The following is a 20,188-nucleotide window of genomic DNA, read 5'->3' on the forward strand; positions in this document are numbered from 1 at the left end:
TCGCAGGTGATGGACTTACTGAGCAGCTTTCTGACAGCAGCTGGACTGCAGGCCTGGTAGCTCCAATGGGCTTGAAGCATGGTCGCTTTTTAAAAGTTTCTTTAGGAGAGAGAATAAAGGACTCTACCAATTCCCTAAAAATGTTCTTTCTGAGATTTGTGTGTGAAGTAGGCAGAGAGGGAAGAGAACACACGGTGACCTTCCAGGCCATGAGAATGAGATTCTGCCTGCTTTACCCACCATCGTGACAGCGTAGAGAACAGAAGCTAGATCATAGTTGGAGGAGTTCATAGTCTGTAGTAAGGAGACGGAGGGATTATTAGGTCTAGAGAAATTCTGAGAAATCTATCTATAAATATAAATGGAGGTAATAGTGCTTGATTCAAGTGGAGGAAGTTATTCTGTGTTAGTACAGTTATAGAAAAATGGTCCAAAAGGTAGCTCGGAATGATTACTTTTAGTCATTCATTAATGCCTCTGGGGAGATACATAGAGAACTCCTAGGGAGGGGGCAGGAATACCTAAAATTTAGTCCTGCCGAGAACCTGTGTGCCCGTGTTCTCTCGCTTTCTTACAGTCCGAGTCCCACCAAGCAAAGGTCCGTTTGCAGTGAGTGAGGCCGTCTGTCAGCAACTCCCATCCACAGGCAGCTTCTCTTCCCCTGTCCAGGCCTCCTCGCCTGCCTGCCTGCCCCTCTGCCAGTGCCCTCATTCTCCTTCTGTGTCAGTTACAATTGGATCCGTGCGTGTATCAGAAAACCCGAAACGATAATGGCTCCAACAGGCTAGAAATCTCTTTCTCTGTTTTTTTCCTGGGAGAAGCCTGGGGTCCTAACAGAAGGGAGGCAGTTGAGGGCTTCCAGAGCAGTGTGTGAAATCGTCTGGCTTCTGTACTCCTTTCTGTTCCTTCGCAGTTCTTACTGTGTTGTCTCAGAGTCTGAAGTGGACGTTTGAGCTCCAGCCTTCATACTCATGTTCCCAGCAGCAGGATGGATGAAGGGAAGAAGGAAGCACTTTTCCTCTCTCTTTTTTAAAAAATATTTTCTTTGTTTACATTTAATGTAATTTCAGTCAAAAAGACATCAATAAGAAACATAACTTTGGGTAATCAAAAGAAGAGCTTCTAAGAGGGAGAATGGTTCTACATATAGAGAGTAATTGGAGGGCTCTGAGCTGCGGGGCCTTGATTTATGTAGGAACAAATTATAGCCGTGACTTGGCACAAATAGATGTGGCTGATGGCAGCTTGAAGTCAGGCAGCTGTGGGTTAAGATCTCACTCAGAAAGCACTTTTCTTTTTAACAAGTTCCTAGAAGTCCCACATACATTTTCATATGTATTGCATTAACCGTAACTTAGGCACATGGCCATGCGTAGCTGTACAAGAAAGTCTGGAAAATGTAGCTTTTGACGGATGGCACTGTGCCCGGCTAGAGCAGGAAATCTTGCACCAGGCGACAGAGGGGGCGGGTGATTGGCAAGCAGTGAGTGGGAAGAGTTGGGCCTGTGAGAAGTGGTGAAGGGTTTCCTGACATTTAGCTCTTAGTGCTTTTGGCTTGTGTAAGTATATTTTCAGCTTTTTAACCAACTTTTGTTTGTTGTTTTGCCTCCTCAGAAGTCATATACAGCTTTGCCAACAAAAAAGAAAGAGCCCTGGCTGGTGTAGCTCAGTGGATTGAGCACAGGCCTGTGAACCAAACAACTGTGGTTCGATTCCCAGTCAGGGCACATGCCTGGGTTGTAGGCCAGTTCCCAGCAGAGGACGCATGAGAGGCAACCATACATTGATGTTTCTCTCCCTCTCTCCTTCCCTTACCCTTGAAAGATAAATTAATAAAAATCTTTAAAAAAAAGAAAGAATCAGGAAAGGATTGCTTAGGGGCAGATGTCCAAAGGGATAAAAACAAAGCATTTGACTCCAACACTACTTTTCCTTTGGAAAGCTGTCTAGTTTCTTTTATTATTATTATAAGTACCTGGGTTCATGCTGCCATGTCAGAGAAAATTTGTAGGTAGATTAGTCATAATGTTTTATTACTCATACTAATTACTTTGCTCTTAATTGTCTTTGCTAATCAGACTCACTCTTTTTATAGTGATATGGCTTTAAAAGCACATATACTGTATTTTTTATTACAAAAGCAGTGCATAAATATGTATATTGCATACATTTGTAAAACAAATAAAAAAGAGTTAAGTTGCCTATAATCCATTAGGAGTTAAATATTAATATTTTATTTATTTCCTGCATCTTTTTTCTGTGCATTTAAACATGTCTATAAGTATGCCATGTTTTCCTGTGTTATTAAAAATACTAAAAATGGCCCTGGCTGGTGTAGCTCAGTGGGTTGAGCACGGGCCTGTGAACCAGAGGATCGCAGTTCGATTCCCAGTCAGGGCACATGCCTGGGTTGCAGGCCAGTTCCCGGCAGGGGACTCATGAGAGGCAACTGTACATTGATATTATCTCCCTCTCTACTTGCTTTCCCCTCTAAAGATAAATAAATAAAATTGTAAAAAAGAAAAGAAAAATGCTAAAAATGATCATGAATCCATCTTCCCCCCCTTTTTTACATTTAATCTATTATACTGTTACTATAAACAACACTGGTGCACAGCTTTCAGATGAATCTTTTTGTCTTGATCTCTGATTAGTTTCTTAGAATAAATGTCTGAATGTGGAATTGCCAAATGAAAAGATGAGAACATTTTTAAGGCTCTTGGTATATTTTGCCACCACATCTTCAGAAAAATTTGATGTTTAACCTCCTCACCGGCAGCGTTTAAGTGTGCCTGTGGCCTGTGCAGTGAGTGCAAACGCCACTCGGTGCTAGAATAAGAACATGCTACGTCTGGCTTTCGATATACGGGTTTTACTCAGTTAAGAATGATAAAGCAATTTTTTTAGTGCTAAACTGGTTCATATTGTGCATATATCTATTTAATAGGATATATTTTCTTTTTTTTTGTATTGACTTTGGGGATACAGATCATGTCCAGCCTTTAGTCACCCGAAACATCCGTTCCTGGAGCAACATCCCCTTTATCACTGTGCCCCTCAGCCGCACACACGGCAAGCCCTTCGCCCACCGCAGTGAGCTGAAACATGCCAAGAGAATCGTGGTGAAACTTGGAAGTGCTGTGGTGACCCGAGGCGATGAGTGTGGCCTGGCACTGGGACGCCTGGCATCTATTGTTGAGCAGGTAATTGCCATGATGGAAAACTCTACTGAACTGGAAAAAAAATAGAGTTTTATGTTGTCATTTCAAGTTTATCACCTTGTACAAAATAATCTCAATTTGAGTGCAATAGATTTAACCCAATCTGAGAACTCCCTTCTCTGCTGAAGGTACCAGTGGGGAACAGCATCCCAGGGCAAGCAGAGGGATGTCAAGGAGGAGAGCTGATTTCATTGAGTTCATCCCTCAGGCTTCTTAGTATTAAGTGTTTCTTTTTTTTTTTTTTAATATAATTTTTATTTAATTCTTGTTCAAGTACAGGTTTCTGTCTTATAATCCCAACCCTGCCCGCCCCCCACCCCAGTATTAAGTGTTTCTTAATCCTGGCTGCACATTAACACTGTCTGAGGACCTGGAGGTGCCTGGGCTTCACACAGTCATTTAACACATCTCTGGGGTGGGGCTCACGTACTGAGTGTTCCAGTTTCCCAGGTGACTCTGACATATAGTTAAGGTTGAGAACTCAGGTGGATGTGGGTAAATATTGAACTTTTCTTTTTCCTGTTTTGTTGGGCTTTTTCTTTTTTTAGTCTAATAGTCTTGAAATAAAGATCAGCTATCATTGCAAAGATTTCCCAAGTCTGGATATTTAAAAGGACTTACTGAACTCCACAGAGAAAACCCATGAAAGGCTCATTTAAAGGCAAAGGATATGCACTGGCTGGCGTGGCTCGGTTTGTTGGAGTGTCATCCTGTAACTGGAAGTTTGCGGGTTCAGTTCCTTGTCAGGGCTTGTACTGCTAGGTTGCAGATTCCATTCCTGGTCTGGGTGCATACAATCTCTGGTCTGGGCACGTATGGGAGGCAACCAATTAATGCTTCTGTCTTGTATCGATGTTTCTCTCCCTTCCTCTGTCCCTTTCTCTAAAAGCAATGGGGTAAAATGTCCTTGGGTGAAGATAAATAAATAAAATATATAGAGGTAAAGGATGCAGGCGACAAGAGAGAGTGCAAGCAAACACTAGGGGTGAGTCTGAGAGACAGACACACCACTGTGCACAAGCCCCCTGGGGTCCTTATGTGGAGACAGGGATCGCCATTTTTTCCAGATTGAATCAGAAGAGATCTGTGTAAGGAATCTTGGCTTTGGAAGGGCTCAAAGCAGAAGTTTCTGGTGAGAATCTAATGCTCCACTGGCCATGCAGTCAAGCCAGGCTGATTGCAGATTATCCAAAAAAGAAACTGACCTTGGGGGTTGACAGTTGGAGCTTTGGACTTCAAGCATGTCACAAATCCCACTACCCTTATCTTTGCCAAGAGCAGAGCTCAGCAAACTTTTTCTGTGAAGGGCAGATAGTAAGTATTTTAGGCTCTGTAGGCCATATGGTCTATGCCTCAACTACTCAGTTCTGCCTTTGTAGCATGGAAGACACCTAGACTGTAAGTAAATGAGTGAGCGTGGCTGTGTTCCATTACCAATCTGATTATAAAAACAGATGCAAGTCAGATGTGACCTGCAGGCTATGGTTTGCCAGCCCTTGATCAAGAGTCAAAAACCCGATAGCGGGCATCCTGGAGATAAAGCTAGGGCTTTTCCCTTCTAGCCCTCTATTCTTTATAACCATATTTTCAGTTTTTGTAAGAACTTTACTAAGGAGTTGGAAACTACTAGCCTGAAATTTGGCGGCATTTTCTTGTATTTTCTATGCTAAGCAATTATTATCAAATCTGCCTCCCAGATTGAGCGCATCAGATCAATTTGTTTTAACAAATATTTGTCAAAACGCTGCATTTTGAAGGACTTAACAGACCTCTGAAGTGCCTCTCTGCTACTAGGGAGCTAGGACTGGGACACCCAAAACAATTATGGTAGGTGACTATTTAAGGCAGTAAGTATTCAAATGAGTACTTACTAGCAGGCCCACATGGCATTGACGGATGGGTCCTGGGGCAGAAAAGTCAAATAACAGTGCAGTTGTTGGGGCCCCTAGCAGAGCTGGGGCTTAGCCTGGGCCTTTACGGCTGGTTGGATTTGCACCAACAGAGGGGGATCGTTCCACACTGCCAGGTGCACAGGGTGAGTGGTGCCCTGCAGTTGTGCAGGCCAGTGCTTCTGGGGAAGAAGAGGCTCTGCAAGTGGGTCCCAAAGGGGAAACAAAAACAAGAATGAGTGTGCATGTTGGGGGGCCAGGGAGGAGGTGAGCTTGTGACCAGTGGTCATGATCTTCTTAGGGCGAGTGGGAAGTAAAGCTGATCACTCCATCAGGCAGGGCTTTGGCAAGGCAGAACAGTTGGAATTCATTCTCAAAGCAGTATGAAGATTTTGAGCAAAGGAGAACTTTGACAGAAACAGTGGGAGAACCTGGTGGTGATCTTAGGTCACTAGCTTCCCTTCTAGAGACACCCGTGGGCCTAATGGAAGGGCTTTCTGGATCAGGGAAGGACTAGTATGTCTTGCCCAGGGCATCTGATCATGCTAGGTGGGTGCCGGAGCCAGCTTATACTGGCCAAAGATGGACGGTAATTACTGCAATGAGTTTAAACACATGAAATATGTTTAAATCCGTAAATTCATATTGACATTTTAAAATAGCTCATTGGTCATCTTTGGAGGATTCTAGATAGCCTCCTCATTATATTAAAAATGGTAAATAAGCCCTGGCTGTCGTAGCTTAGTGGATTGAGCATGGGCCTGCAAACCAAAGGATCGCAGTTCTCTTCCCAGTCAGGGCATATGCCTGGGTTGCAGGCCGGTTCCCAGCAGGGGACACACGAGAGGCAACCACACATTGATATTTCTCTCCCTCTCTCCTTCCCTTCCCCTCTAAAGATAAATAAATAAAACCAATTAAACGGTAAATAGAGGGAAAGAGACACACATCTGCCCTGCCTTTCATATGCCTTCATGTGATCAGATGGTTAATGAAGGAAAAAAATGTCCCTTTATGGAAGTGAATGAAGCCTATGAATGAGGAAAGAGTGATTTCAAATGTCAGCATTTTACAGCCCTAATAATTAATTGGTCTTTGTGATGGTCATAAACAGCTGCTGACAGCACATAAAAAACGATAACCACGCATTATGTATCCCCTCGATGGGCACTATGACCAATAAATTCTTGACAAAACAAACCAAGCCTCCGAACCTGATAGCAGTTTATGGAACTGTGGAATACAGCATTAAAACTATGGCACAGGGACACATGCAGGAAAATTGAGGCAGGGAAGCCCTGAGGGACAAACAGCCTTGTTCCTTTAACAAAAAAATATCAAGAGAAAAATGCTGGTGGAGGAACTTAATAGACAAAAAAAGATGTAAGAGACATTTCAGTGGATTGCAGTGTATGAGCTTAATTTGCACCTCAGTTTGAGCAAGATGAAAAAATCAGAGAAGTGTAAATTGACTTGATACTTGATATTAAGGAATTATTTAATGTGTTAGATCAGTGGCCTCCCACCTTTTCGGCACCAGGGACTGGTTTCATGGAACACAGTTTTTCCATGGACCCCTGGGAGGTGGGAGAGCTGGGGGTACAGGAGGCAGAGCTGAGCTGGTAAAGCAATCAAAGCTTCACCTGCTGGCTGGCCTCCTGCTGTGCTGCCCAGTTCCTAATCTAACCCGCCATGGACCAGTACCAACCAGTCCACAGCCCCAGGGGCTCGGGACCCCTGTTTTAGATGACATTTGTTTATGGGTATGTCTCTTTATGAAGAATCTGAATCTTTACCAAGCAACCTGGGTAATTCTTCCTGGCGCCAGTCCACTGCTGCTCCATGAACCAGCACTCGGGATCCACTCAGTTGTCCATCCCACCTGAGTTTCTTGGGAAGCGAGGAAAGAGATCTTACAAGTGACTTGTGCCTTTTTCTTCCTCAATGTCAGGTGTCAGTGCTACAGAATCAAGGCCGAGAGATGATGCTGGTAACCAGTGGAGCCGTAGCTTTTGGCAAGCAACGCTTGCGCCATGAGATCCTTCTGTCCCAGAGCGTGCGGCAGGCCCTGCACTCGGGACAGAACCAGCTGAAAGAGATGGTGAGTGCTGCTTGCCCACCCCCTGCCCCAGGGGTCCTCAGGCACCTTTCTTCTCTCCCACCCACACCTTGTCTCTTGGTGTGTTACAGGCAATTCCTGTCTTAGAAGCCCGAGCCTGTGCAGCCGCGGGGCAGAGTGGACTGATGGCCCTGTATGAAGCCATGTTTACCCAGTACAGCATCTGTGCTGCCCAGGTGAGAGGCTGGCCCTTGCACAGGGCCATGGGACCCATGAGGGTGATGCCCACGGAGGAGGAAGACTGAGGAGGGTTCTGGAGCCAGACCACCAGCAGACAGTCTCAGCTTCACCACTTGCTGGTTGGGAGATCCGGAGAGCGTCTCTTAAGTCTCATGTTTATGTGCCTCAGGGTCTTCATCTGAAGAACAAGGATAAGATCAGCCCAACTTCCACGGGTTTTTCATGAGCTTAATGAAAACACATATGAAAAGCATTTAATACAGTGTCTGGTACACAGTACGCTCTCAGTGTTAGCTCTGGTTGTGGTGCTAACACCTCTGAGGGCTACCCCAACTGCTAATACTCCTGAAGACAGAAAACTGAGATGTCTTTATTGCATTAGCAACTCAGACTTCCAGTGGCTTGCTTTGGTTGGCACCTGGTTGCTTTATATAATAGATACTAAGCATTGAAGGTTGGAAGGAATGCTGGTGGTTGGTTTTTCATTCATTCAGCAAATATTTTTTGAACACCTATGGTGTAGCAAGAAATCTGTTAAGCATTAGGGATACTGTGGTAAACAAAACAGCCATGGTTCCCATACTCGTGGAACTTAGAAGTTTTTAGTGGTTACCTCTGAATGTTCTAGAACCTTATTTCTATATTATTTCTTTTTTACCTAATTTCCCAGAATTTTTTCAATTGTTTTTTCTAAATAACTACACACTGAATAGACCTAAATATCACAAAACAACTGAACAGTCAGTCACTTTACAAAACAATGGAAAAAACCCTAACTCCCCAAGTTATTATTTTTAAGCTCCTTTGCTGCCTCTGGTCCGTTTGCACAGATGTTGTTTTACATGGGTGATGTTACCTATGTGTCCTCTCGGGGTTTGCTCTTCCATTTCCTATTGCTTTGTTTCCCCACCGTGTTCACGGTTGTTACGCAGTGACATTCTGGTGTTGTTCCAGAGTGTCCTTGAAAAAGTGAGCTGGAACAGAAAGGTATGGACTTGTCCACCTGTTTCCTGTGGCTGCAGACCCCTCTCTCAGTTTAGTTTTTTTTTTTTCTGTTAGTATAAATGCGATGGAAGCCTCAATTTCTGTCACCTTCCTGTCTCTTCTCTGTCACAATACAATGATAGTTCTCATCTAATTTTTTAAAAGTGTCTGGAGCCAGGTGAGTACACTTACATCCAGGAGCTGTGTTGTTGTTTTGCCTTTTCCCAGGTTTGCTGTTTCTCTTTTTTTGGTTGGTTGGTTGGTTTGTTTGCTTTAATGAAAGTCACATTAAGAGTCAGTGCACATTAGCCATTGTTCCCATTAATACTGATTTGAAAGAAGGAGCTCTGCCCCCTGCGTGGCCAAGTGTCCGTCCACGGGCCCCTTCTCTCCTACCTTTGCCTCCCCCAGTGGTGTTATCTACAAGAAATCTTTACCTTTTGCACCTAATCCTGTAGTTTTGTGTTTTCTCTACTGATCCTGTTTCGAAGATCATTTTCATTGGCTTTTGGAAATCTCTAGTAAGTTGTTTGTCAGGTGAAAGACTTACACAAGTATAGCAGCTTATTTTTTCTTCATAAAAATGAAACTGATTTGCATGTTAAGAGGTTGTCCTTGCCCTGGCTGGTGTAGCTCAGTGGATTGAGCGCGGGCCTGCGAACCAGAGGATCGCAGTTCGATTCCCAGTCAGGGCACATGCCTGGGTTGCAGGCTGGTTCCTTGCAGGCCAACTACCAGCAGGGGACGCACAAAAGGCAACCATACATTGATGTTTCTCTCCCTCTCTCCTTCCCCTCTAAATATAAACAAATAAATAAAATCTTAAAAAAAAAGAGGTTGTCCTTCTCTGGGCACATACTTTTCCCTCTTAGGGCTCTTGTCTCCTACCTCCTTTTTGTTAAATTGCTGGAGCCACAGGTATTTTCAAAAGACCTTTATACTTCCTGCTTGCCTCTACCACACACACATTTGCTTTTATTGTTTGACCTTTTACCACCTGGACTAGAGTCTATATGTTCTCCTTTGACCCAGACCTGTTTCTTAGAGGACTAAATTTTTCTAAAAAGGAATTCACGATCAATCCTTACAAAAATATGCTCCATTCCACTTTACCCAAGGCATCAACATTTTTATTCGCCATCCCAGCAGCTAGTACAGGGCCTGGCATTTCAGAGGTACCCAATGTACTTTTTTAAAGATTTTATTTATTTATTTTTAGAGAGAGGGGAAGGGAAGGAGAAAGAGAGGGATAGAAACAGCAATGTGTGGTTGCCTCTCATGCACCCCCTACTGGGGACCTGGCCCACAATCCAGGTATGTGGTCTGATGGGGAATCAAACCAGCGACCCTTTGGTTTGCAAGCCAGCACTCAATCCACTGAGCCACACCAGCCAGGGCCCAATGTATTTTTATCAAACAAGTGAGGGAATTATTTCCTTTAGACATATTACCATTTTGTCCTCACCGACATTTTATATCATTCAGGCTGCTGTTATGTTAGTTACAGCCAGACCCTAGTTCAGGGCATGGCCTTTTCCACTATTTTAGTACCTTCCTTCTCGACCACCTGCTCCAACCATTCCTACTTCGGCCTGCCTTACACACGAGAGCCCTTTTCCTTAAACATCAGAGGGTTTTCAGTGAAACGTGTTCATGAACTTCAGGGTTTGTTTCTATTTATTTTTTTGCCCGCATCCTCATTTACCTTTTTCTCCTACTAAACACTGCTGACAACTTGGATTCAGGCAGGGAAGCAGAGCTGACTGCCAGCCCCACACCCAGCTCTCCCCTCTCCCTCTGAGCTAAGTTATGCCAGTCCTTTCAGGGTGTGGCTGAAGATGCACCTCCATGCACCTCTCATGTTAGTCCCACATGCCGAGACGCAGCCTTTGCTGACTGCAGTAGTGGCCGGCCGCAGAGCAAGGACAGTGATGACACGGCCCCCTTGGCTTTATCTCATGCGCTTCCCAGCTGGGTAAACCACTCATTCCTTCCCTCACCAGAGGTGCTGCAGTCAGACCCTGAAGCAGATGCTGAGATACAAAGACATTTTAGAAACTGATGGCAGTCATTACTTTCCCCAGTATTACTCTAAAGTCGATGCATTCATTTTCTTAATTTTGTAAATGGATGAGATTTGGGAGCTCTCAAAATTAAAGTATTTTTTTAAAAACCCTGAACATCATTAAATCTTCCAAGTGATTCTGACTTTCTCCCCATCTCTAGAAAAGCTGGGGAAGCCTCCAGAGACGTGTGTTCCATTGAGATCTGTATTGGGTCTCAGAAGCCTGAAGATGAACTCCCCTGGCTTAGCATCTTAGCATGCTGTTCCTACTGGGAAGTTCATCATTTTTCTCCCTCCTGTGTTCTTGATCTGTTTAAACCTTCTAGATTTTGGTGACCAATTTGGATTTCCATGATGAACAGAAGCGCCGGAACCTCAATGGGACACTTCATGAGCTCCTCCGAATGAACATCGTCCCCATTGTCAACACAAATGACGCTGTTGTCCCTCCAGCTGAGCCCAATAGTGATCTCCAGGGGGTAAATGTGGGTGAAGTATTCCTAAGGGCCCCGCGTGCTGCATGCACTAACGCTGCGCCGTGCTGCATGCACTAACCCCACAAGCTGGGCACTGACAAGGTGGAGGAGCTGGGAGAGGAGGTGGCATCTTGAGCAGTGGTACATGAGCTCTTCTGGAGTCACAGGGTTTCACTCAGTGGGGTGAGGTGTGAGAGTGGTTTAAGACTAAAGATGGTGCTGTGGGCGTGGCTTGTGCATGTCAGTGGCTAGAACGGTGCATGCTTGGAAAGGGGGGTTGCCAAGTAGGCACGGTGTTTTGCAGACAGAAGAGCCCTGCAAAACCGTCATCTGTGTACTTGGTCATTAATTTTGCCTGCCAGAGCTTAGCTGAGTACTTCCACGAACTTCTCTTTGAACTATATAGCTCATTCACTTCTGACTTTTTATCTGCATTCCAGGTTATTAGTGTTAAAGATAATGATAGCCTGGCCGCCCGACTGGCCGTGGAAATGAAAACGGACCTCTTGATTATTCTTTCAGATGTAGAAGGTACAAAGCAATGCCTTTGCCTTTATCCAGCCATTGTTTTAAATACTATATGTGGAGTGCTTGAGTTTCCCTCTTTGTTTGACCCCTTCTGATTTTCTTTTCTTTCGCTATGGACCATTATTTTCTGAGCTCTGCAGTCTGACAAAGGGTTTTTATGACTCAGAAGAAGGGGGTAGTCCTGAAGATGCAGTTTGAATGCTGAAAGGTTGTCATCTCCAGGCACGTTAGATTCGTTTTTTATAGCAGCTTTATGGAGATAAAATTCACATACCATACCGTACCATTCACCTATTTAAAGTTCAGTGTTCAGTAGTGTCCTCATACAGTGTTTCAACCCTGTCACAATTTTGGAACACTTGTATCACCACCCCAAGAATCCCATACCTGCTAGCAGTCGCTCACCTCCCACCAGCTGCAGCCCAGTGCAACCTCCGATCTACACTGTCTATTGATTTGCCTGTTTGGGACATTTGGCATAAATGAAATCATACACTAATGCTGCTTTGAACTTTATGTACAAGTTTTAGTGTGAACATCTTCATTGTACCTAGGTGCAAAATTGTTGGATGGTGTGGTATAACTCTGTGTTTAGCCTTTGGAAGAAATGCCAGGCTGTTTTCCAAACCATGTAAACCATCTAACCACGTCAGCTGTTCCCAGAACAGCATAAAGTGCACCGATTTACATCTCCACTCACAGTGTGTGAGGGCACTTGTTTCCCCACGTCCTTGCCAACACTTACCTCTTGTTATCTGCCTTTTAGATTATAGCTGTCCTAGCGGTATAAAGTGATACATCATTGTGTTGATCACCTTCAGCTTTTAATGTAATTCCTGAGACAGATTATCTTAAATTGGAGCCACTGCAGAAAATCCGGGCCATGTGGCCACCATGTGGAATGTGTTACTCTAGTCCTTTCTCCCTCCTCGTGGAGGGGCCCCTCTTGGCTCCAGTTGACTCTCCATTCAATTCCCACTTTCTTAACCTGTTCCCATTTACATTTTGACCCATAAGGAATATAAGAGCCATGTCCAAAATAGGCCCAACCTACAAGATTCCCAATGTCCCCTGTACCTTGCCAGGAGGTCAGCAAAACCTGGTTGGTTCCTAGCCCATACCCCAGGCAAGTTAACCTGGCCAGGTTTGTTCTCCAGTTTGCACTCCACCCGTGAGAGGTCAGGGCAGGGGTGGTGGGTGGTGGGTGGTGAAGGGCAGAGAGAGGTGGATAGGGCAGTCTCCTGCCTGTGTGGGAGGTCGAGATACCATCCTTACATGTCAGTGTCTCTGCCTGTGAAACGTCTGTTTACTGTGTTTATCCACTGTACATGTGAAATCTCAGGACAGGAGTGGCTAATTTGGGGTAAGAGTAAGCCACCCTGGCGAAGAAGGCATTTTGTTTAATCAGCAGATTTTTAAATCAAATTTCTACTGTGCTCAAATGCTGCTCTAGGTACTTGTGAATGTCAGTTTATTCAATCCTGGTAACAACCCTGTAAAGTCGTTAGGGCGGCCCAGTTATTCAGATGAAGAAATAAAAAAATTAAGTTCATATCAGTTAAATGGTATGTCCAAAGTCACATAGCTAGATCTTGGTAGAAGGCAGTTTCTAATCTTCCTCCTTTCCATTTAAAAATGTGCATTCTTCCCTCGGGAGGATGTGAGCCTGAGAGATCAGTGTGTAAAACCCAGTTTGAACTAGACTCCAGTGAACAGCTTTAATGTAGCCTCACACACCAAAATTGCTGTACAGGTTTGTGCTCTTTACCTCTGCTCAGTTATCCGCCGAGTGTTGATTTTAGAACAATGTCAGAATTGTGAATATACTCTTGCTGGCTTTGAGGGGCTGCTGTAACGGAAAAAGAGCAGGCAGAGTACCAGAGTGCCAGGAACCTCTAGATGTTTCTGGAGGAGGTTTGGCATAGAATAGTCCAGACTTGCCCAGTGGTTGCATGAAACCAAAACAGCCTCGGAATCCCAGCCCGTGACCTCCGTTCACAGTATCTCTTGGAAGAACTGACCCTAAATCCTGGGAGCTGTGACGTGCTGCGTCCCGGTGGACAGAGGTTGTGAGAGGTGACTCTTGCTGCACGCTGACTTGTTCTGTGCCAACGCTGATTGCCTTCCTCCCCTGACCCCTGCTTCCCTAGAAAGGGTGTGCGCAGCAGGGCTGTGGTAAAGCTTTGAAACAGGGCAGCAGAGGGGTGTGTTTTAGCACAAGAAGAGCAGTGAGTTAAAGCCAGAAGCATCTCTGCCCCAGATGCCCTCAGCCAGTCTGTGACCAGGTGCTGTTCCTCCCTGCCTGTGTCCCCCTTAGGCCTAGATGCAACTCCATTTCCTCAGGCCCCTCTTTCTCCCTCAAGGCCCCAACTTGCTCAGAGTGAAGTTGTGAGGATTTTTAATCTTGGATTGTATGCATACAACATTTCATGTAATTCTTTTGTCACTCTGCTCAGTTATATAAGGGACACAGGCTTTGTGGTGGTAAATCCAGACTGAATGCCAGAGCCTCGCGCTCTTCTGCCGACTCAGCCTGACCCTCACAATGGCTCCCTCGTCACATGGGTGGTATAATAGGGCTCTGAGAGAGTTCGTGAGAACCAGGTTCACATCTCATCCTGCTGGGAAATAGCCACATTAACAGTTGTGCCTGCTGCGGTCTTTCTGTAAAAGTCACTCATCTTTTTCAGTTCCATCCTTTGGTTCAGCATCGTAAGTAGCAATGGGAGAGATGAGGGCAGCTTCCGAGTAGACTCTGGGGGGGGGGCTGGTAAGTTTTGTGCCGAGGCTGTGGCCATGCCCTGATGGGGTCCAACATTGACATTAAGCTCGGTTACGGAAGTACGTAAGGCGAGTCCTCCTGGAGCTGCTTCTCAGTGTGGGTGGACGCCACTGGTCCCTCGCTCTCTCTTCTGGGTAGCACTGGTGGGACAGCAGAGTCCCCCCGGACAGGTTAGGCCCACAGTGGTTGGCAGTGCCTGGGGGGTCTCTCTCGAGGGCACTGACTTTCACTAAAGCCAGGTAATTGACCCTTGTTTACTTTTTAGGCCTCTTTGACAGCCCCCCAGGGTCAGACGATGCGAAGCTCATTGATATATTCTACCCCGGAGATCAGCAGTCTGTGACATTCGGAACCAAGTCGAGAGTGGGCATGGGGGGCATGGAAGCCAAGGTGAGACCTGGGGCCTTCACTGCCTGCCGCAGCTTTACAGCCAAAGCATTTTCATGTTTGCAGTTTGCGGTCAAGGGTTCACATGCGAGGCATGTGCACTCTTACATACTCGTATGCGCATATCTAAATACAGGCTTAATGCACACTGTGTACCAATATTTAGTCACGTCTGTATATGTATTCTGTTCATTAGTATTATATAAAGAGTAAATTTGTATTGTAAACTCCTTAAAGGCGAGGTCTGTGTAGTTTTCATAAATCCTCTAATGTTATCAGTTCAAATATTTCTTTTTTTAAAATATATTTTATTGATTATACAATTACAGTTGTTCTATTCCCCTCCTTCATTCCCCTCCACCCGCACACTCCCTCCCCCACTATTCTCCCCCCCTTAGTTTATAACCACGTGTCTCAAGTTCTTTAGATTCTATATTTCCCCCACTATTCTCGCCCTCCCCCCTATCTATTTTCTACCTACCATCTATGCTATTTTCTGTGCCTTCTCCCCCCTTCTCCTCCTCCCACCCCCCTGTTTCTAACCCTACATGTGNGTAAGGTCTCTTTTGAGAAATCCGCTGACAGTCTGATGGGTACTCCTTTGTAGGTGACTGTCCCCTTATCCCTTGCTGCTTCTAGGATTCTCTCCTTCATTTTAGTCTTGGCTAATGTAATGATGATGTGCCTTGGTGTGTTCCTTCATGGGTTCAACTTCTTTGGCACTCTCTGAGCATCCTGGATTTCCTGGAAGTCTATTTCCTTTGCCAGACTGGGGAAGTTCTCCTTTACTATTTGTTCAAATAAGTTTTCCACTCGTGGCTGTTTCTTTCCCCCTTCTGGTACCCCTATAATCCGGATGTTGGAACATTTAAAGATGTCCTGGAGGTTCCTAAGCCTCTCCTCATTGTTTTGAATTCTCATTTCTTCATTCCTTTCTGATTGGATGTTTTGTTCTTCCTTCTGGTCCATTCCATTGATTTGAGTCCCAGTTTTCTTTCCATCGCTATTGGTTTCCTGGACATCTCCCTTCATTTCAATTAGTTTAGCCTTCATATGTTCCTAATTTGTGCCTATAATCAACCAGTTCTGTGAGCATCCTGATAAACAGTGTCTTGAATTGTGCTTCTGAGAGGCTGGCAATTTCTCGGTCGCTAAGAGTTATTGGCTCTGGGACTTTGAGTTCTTCTTGCACCATCTTTTGGGCTGTTCATGCCTGGTTAAGTAGCAGGATCAGAGCCCTAGGCATTCACCAGAGCAGGGCAACTCAGTTGCTGGGTTGTGACACTGTATGTGGGGGTGGGGTCAAAGAGGAGCAATGGTGTCCCGTCTGCCGTCTCCCACGCCACAGCCACAGGTGCCACAGCTGCCACCGTCACCGGGCCCACGCGTTTCGTCCCACTGCACGTGAGTGTGCCACCACCGTCAGCCCTTGCCCCCTGGGGCCTGCGTGGACCGTTTCATTGTGCGCAAATGTGCGACCTCGGTCAGTCTGCCCCACACCCTCACTGGGTCCGGGCCACCTGCGCGCCTAGGTCGGGGGATCTGTCCTGCCCGACCCTGCTCTGCTGCTGGCTCCGCCCCTCTTACCGTCCCCGTTGAATGGTTTGTCGTTGTCGGACTTCTGTATAATTCAGTTTTTCTGGTCTTTGGCTGTGTCTTTGTTCTCCAAACCTTTGTTGTATACAAACTTGGTTGTGGGAGAAGGCACAGTGTTTCCAGCTATGCCTCCATCTTGGTGGAAGTCCAGTTCAAATATTTCTTGATGAAATCTTGGAAAAATTCTTCTCTCCCATTAATTGTTCTAAGAAGTTATGCCTGTAAGATACCGCATCACGCAGTGGCAGAGATGAGGACAAATGTCCCCTTTACAAAGCTAAAAGTGCTCAGCTTCAGACTCTGGTCGCACACCAGATTGGACAGTAAATTTAGGTGCAATTTGGCAAGTGTGGAAGTTGTAAGTCCCCCCAGTACAGTCTGGGAGAGGGAACATGCTGAGCACAAAGGGTTAGATTGCTTCATCTTGGCAGCACAAGCCTCAGTTGGGCTGGGTGTGCTTACAGAACTTCCAGAACATCCTCTAAATTCCTCAGTGTCATATTGTATTTTATGTCATTTTGCAAATTAAAGTGTAGACAACTGGACCCTGCAAAGGTCTGAATCCCGTCTTTGGATCTGACCTCTCCTGCTAGGTGAAAGCGGCCCTCTGGGCTTTGCAAGGTGGCACTTCGGTGGTTATTGCCAATGGAACTCACCCAAAAGTGTCTGGTCACGTCATCACGGACATCGTAGAGGGAAAGAAAGTTGGCACCTTCTTTTCTGAAGTAAAGCCTGCGGGTGAGTAGTTCTCTGTGGAGTCCTGTGGTCTGTGGGTGGTAGCGAGTGGTGCCGTTGCCTCGATGGAGCTGAACATGGGGCTCTCAGTCGGGGACAGGGATTCCCAAAGCTGGTCTGCTGGTGTTCTGAGACATGGTGGTGTTTTGGACACTGTTTGCAAGACTGGCTTTTGCTTTGCTTTATAAAATGTATCTCACCTGCCTAACTAGGCCTCCTAATTCTCTCTAAAATCACTAAGTTAAAGAATATAAGCAGCCCTGACAAGTGTGGCTTAGTTGGTTGGGCATCATCCCATGAAACAAAAGGTTCAGTTCCCTGTCGGGGCGAATGCCTGGGTTGTGGGTTCAGTCTCTCCTGGGGTGCCTCCCAGGGGTAGCTGGTTGATGTTTCTCTCACACATCAGTGTTTCTCCCCCTCTCTTTCTCTATCCCTTCCCCGCTCTCTAAAATATATAAATAAAATCTTTAAAAAATGTATAAGCAAAGCCCTGGCTGGTGTAACTCATTGGTTTGAGCACAGGCCTGCAAACCAGAGTATCCCGGTTCGAGTCCCAGTCTGGGCACATGCCTGGGTTGCAGGCCAGTTTCCAGCAGGGGACTCACAACAGGCAACCATACATTGATATTTCTCTCCTTCTCTTCTTCTCTTTCCTTCTAAAGATAAATAAATAAAATCTAAAATAAAAAAATTTTAATGTATAAGCAACCATTTTCATCAAGAAACATTATGCTAGTTCCATGCTGGGTGCCACATACCAGGAAACACTAGCGGTGCACACACTAGGTATGTGCTCTCAAGTGTTCACAGAGATAGACTTGCATTATATTACAGTCTCCATTCAGAAATACCAGCACGTTAGAAAACATAGGCCAGAGTGAAACCGAAAAGAACTCTAGAAGACATGAGTTACCTCATCTACCCCAGAAACAGGACAAGTTTCTGATGTCTATGCCTAAGTCACTCTGGCATATCCTTTGCCATTTTATTAGAGTGATTTCTGTGTGTGCAACAAGCGTAACAGGACACCAGGTGCACAGTCTGCACATGTGATGAGCCTACGTATGAGCCGGGATAGTGACGGGGAACCAGTCTGACCACGATCTGAAACTTGCAAATGTGCTTGCAGGCCCTACAGTGGAGCAGCAGGGAGAAATGGCTCGATCGGGAGGAAGGACATTGGCCACTTTGGAACCAGAGCAGGTAGTAACCCTACCGATGGTTTTGTTCGTTTTCACAGCGAGTCGTGCTGTGAGGTTTAGGACACGGTCAAGCCTGCTGTTCCCGCTGTATCCCTATGTCCCCCAGAGTTATCTGAGTCACCAGTCTGATTCAGATGTGCCCTGCCTTTTGTCTTTTTCTGAATTTTACTTTCCCTTTTGTCTTTCGTGGGCTGAGACGTAAGGTAGCTTTCCACTGCTCTGGTGTTTTGACCAGTGTGATGAATACGAATATGATGAGACCAGGGAGGCTCCCTAGTCCTGCCACATACCACGCCTGTAAATGTAGGAGAATTGCTCATCCGAATCATCTGACTGATGCATAAGGTGGAAGCTCAAGAGCCTGCTTCGCGGTCCTAGCCCGGCCCTTTCCCCAGCGAATCAGTCACAGTAGTAGACACGATGAGGCTGGAAACTCAGGGAGGTCAGGGGAGGCTGGGGGCTGGCCGACTTCTCATGTCTTGTGTTGTTAAGGATGGATTTGAGAGTGGTGTATGTCAATTTCTTCTGAGGAGCACTTTGACCTAAGAAAGGAAAAGAGAGTTGAAAATAACTACAGAAAAAAAAAAGAAAATAACTACAAGTAGAGAAAGGAAAGCAAAGGGAGAACCTAGCTCAGCTTCTCTCTCTGTTAAACCACTCCTACTCCATCAGCAATCACCTCACTGACTTCCCACATTTCCCAGTCTGGGTGGGGAAGGGTAGGGTTTCCTCAAGCATCCAGGACTGGATTTCTCCCCCTTTGTCTGGATTCACTCAAGAAATAATTGTCAAAAGAGAAAAACCAGATGCAAAAACTTCCCTGGGAAATGAACTATATACCACTAGTGATATTAAATGTGTGGAGGTGTGTGTATCGTGCTGATTCAAAGTGCCAGCCCTGTGTCATGGATAAACTGTATAATTCGTCATGCCCCCTCCCCTACCTTGGACCAAGGTTTGCTAATCACAATAATCAGGAGTGGTAAAGAGGAAGAGAAGAAGAAACGGGGAAGTTAATAGTGAGAGTGGAAGGAAAGAAAGAAAGGAACAGTGTTGGGAAATGAGTGAGAGGAAGCAGAAAGATTTCACCTGGTCACCTTGGATTTGGGAGCGAGGCCTGGCATACTTAGAAGAATGGGTTTAAAGGAGTGGGTGTGCGTCCTTTTTGGATTAATATGTTTGCTTATGTAATGTTTTCCTTTTCCTCCTAGAGAGCAGAGATTATCCATCATCTGGCTGATCTGTTGACAGACCAGCGTGATGAGATCCTGTTAGCCAACAAAAAAGACTTGGAGGAGGCAGAGGGTAAATACTGGGCGAACTGAAGTCAGCGTTAGGAGGGTTTTATTTACTTCTTGTGTCATAGTCTATCTAAAGTCAAGATTGTTTTGGAAGAAACTGTATAATATGCCTCCTGTTTAGTGAAGGTTGGTGGTCAGTGTTCACTAGGCTCGCTCAAACAATGCACACTACCTCCCCCCCCTTCCCCAGATATTTTAGTACAGCCCCCAGAGGGGCTTCTTCTATTCCCCACCTGACTGTTATGGCAATTTCCAGACAAAAAAGGAGATTGAGGACGTCACTGTTGTAGACACTCAGCCAACAGCAGCTGACATTTCTTGAGCCTTTTCTGTGTTGCCGAGCCCTGTGCCAAGAGCTCAACAGACACAGTCTTATTTTATCTTTACAATGTAGTACCTGTGTGGTAGCTGCTATTTATTATCCCGATTTTAAAGAGGAGAAAACCGAAGCATAGAGAAGTTGTCACATGCCTACAACCATGTGTCCTGTGACAGGTCTGGGATTCAAACCCAGGCGGACTGTGCCTGTGAAATAGTCATGGAACGACTTATGCAGCCAGTGGTGAAAGGCAGCTTATCTCACACAGAATTAACCTGTGTGTGGTCTGCCCAGAGTCAGCAACAGGGGCCAACTAGGACACCCTTGGGGTGCCCGTGGTAGAGCAAGTGAGGCGGCTGAGCTCACTTTGCAGACAACCGGGAGGTGCTCACTCGCTCCTGTTC

At 45.6% G+C, this 20,188-nt stretch overlaps 1 protein-coding gene across 4 annotated transcripts in view; it reads left to right on the plus strand.

The window, feature by feature from the left end:
* Window positions 1-20,188, plus strand: part of ALDH18A1 (aldehyde dehydrogenase 18 family member A1) — a 39,780-nt gene that overhangs the window by 7,118 nt on the left and 12,474 nt on the right. For 3 of the 4 annotated variants that reach the window (XM_037050865.1, XM_037050864.1, XM_037050866.1), the window contains exons 3-11: window positions 2,989-3,203; window positions 7,062-7,211; window positions 7,301-7,405; window positions 10,785-10,943; window positions 11,375-11,465; window positions 14,510-14,634; window positions 16,821-16,965; window positions 18,092-18,165; window positions 19,376-19,469. In XM_037050865.1, the coding sequence (XP_036906760.1) occupies window positions 2,989-3,203; window positions 7,062-7,211; window positions 7,301-7,405; window positions 10,785-10,943; window positions 11,375-11,465; window positions 14,510-14,634; window positions 16,821-16,965; window positions 18,092-18,165; window positions 19,376-19,469 (1,158 nt within the window). The remainder of the gene's footprint in view (window positions 1-2,988; window positions 3,204-7,061; window positions 7,212-7,300; window positions 7,406-10,784; window positions 10,944-11,374; window positions 11,466-14,509; window positions 14,635-16,820; window positions 16,966-18,091; window positions 18,166-19,375; window positions 19,470-20,188) is intronic. The other variant, XM_037050867.1, reaches the window with a different exon arrangement.

This window comes from Sturnira hondurensis, unplaced genomic scaffold (assembly GCF_014824575.4).
Source record: "Sturnira hondurensis isolate 20B ecotype Veracruz unplaced genomic scaffold, ASM1482457v3 Scaffold0006849, whole genome shotgun sequence".
Classification (NCBI taxonomy): domain Eukaryota; kingdom Metazoa; phylum Chordata; class Mammalia; order Chiroptera; family Phyllostomidae; genus Sturnira; species Sturnira hondurensis.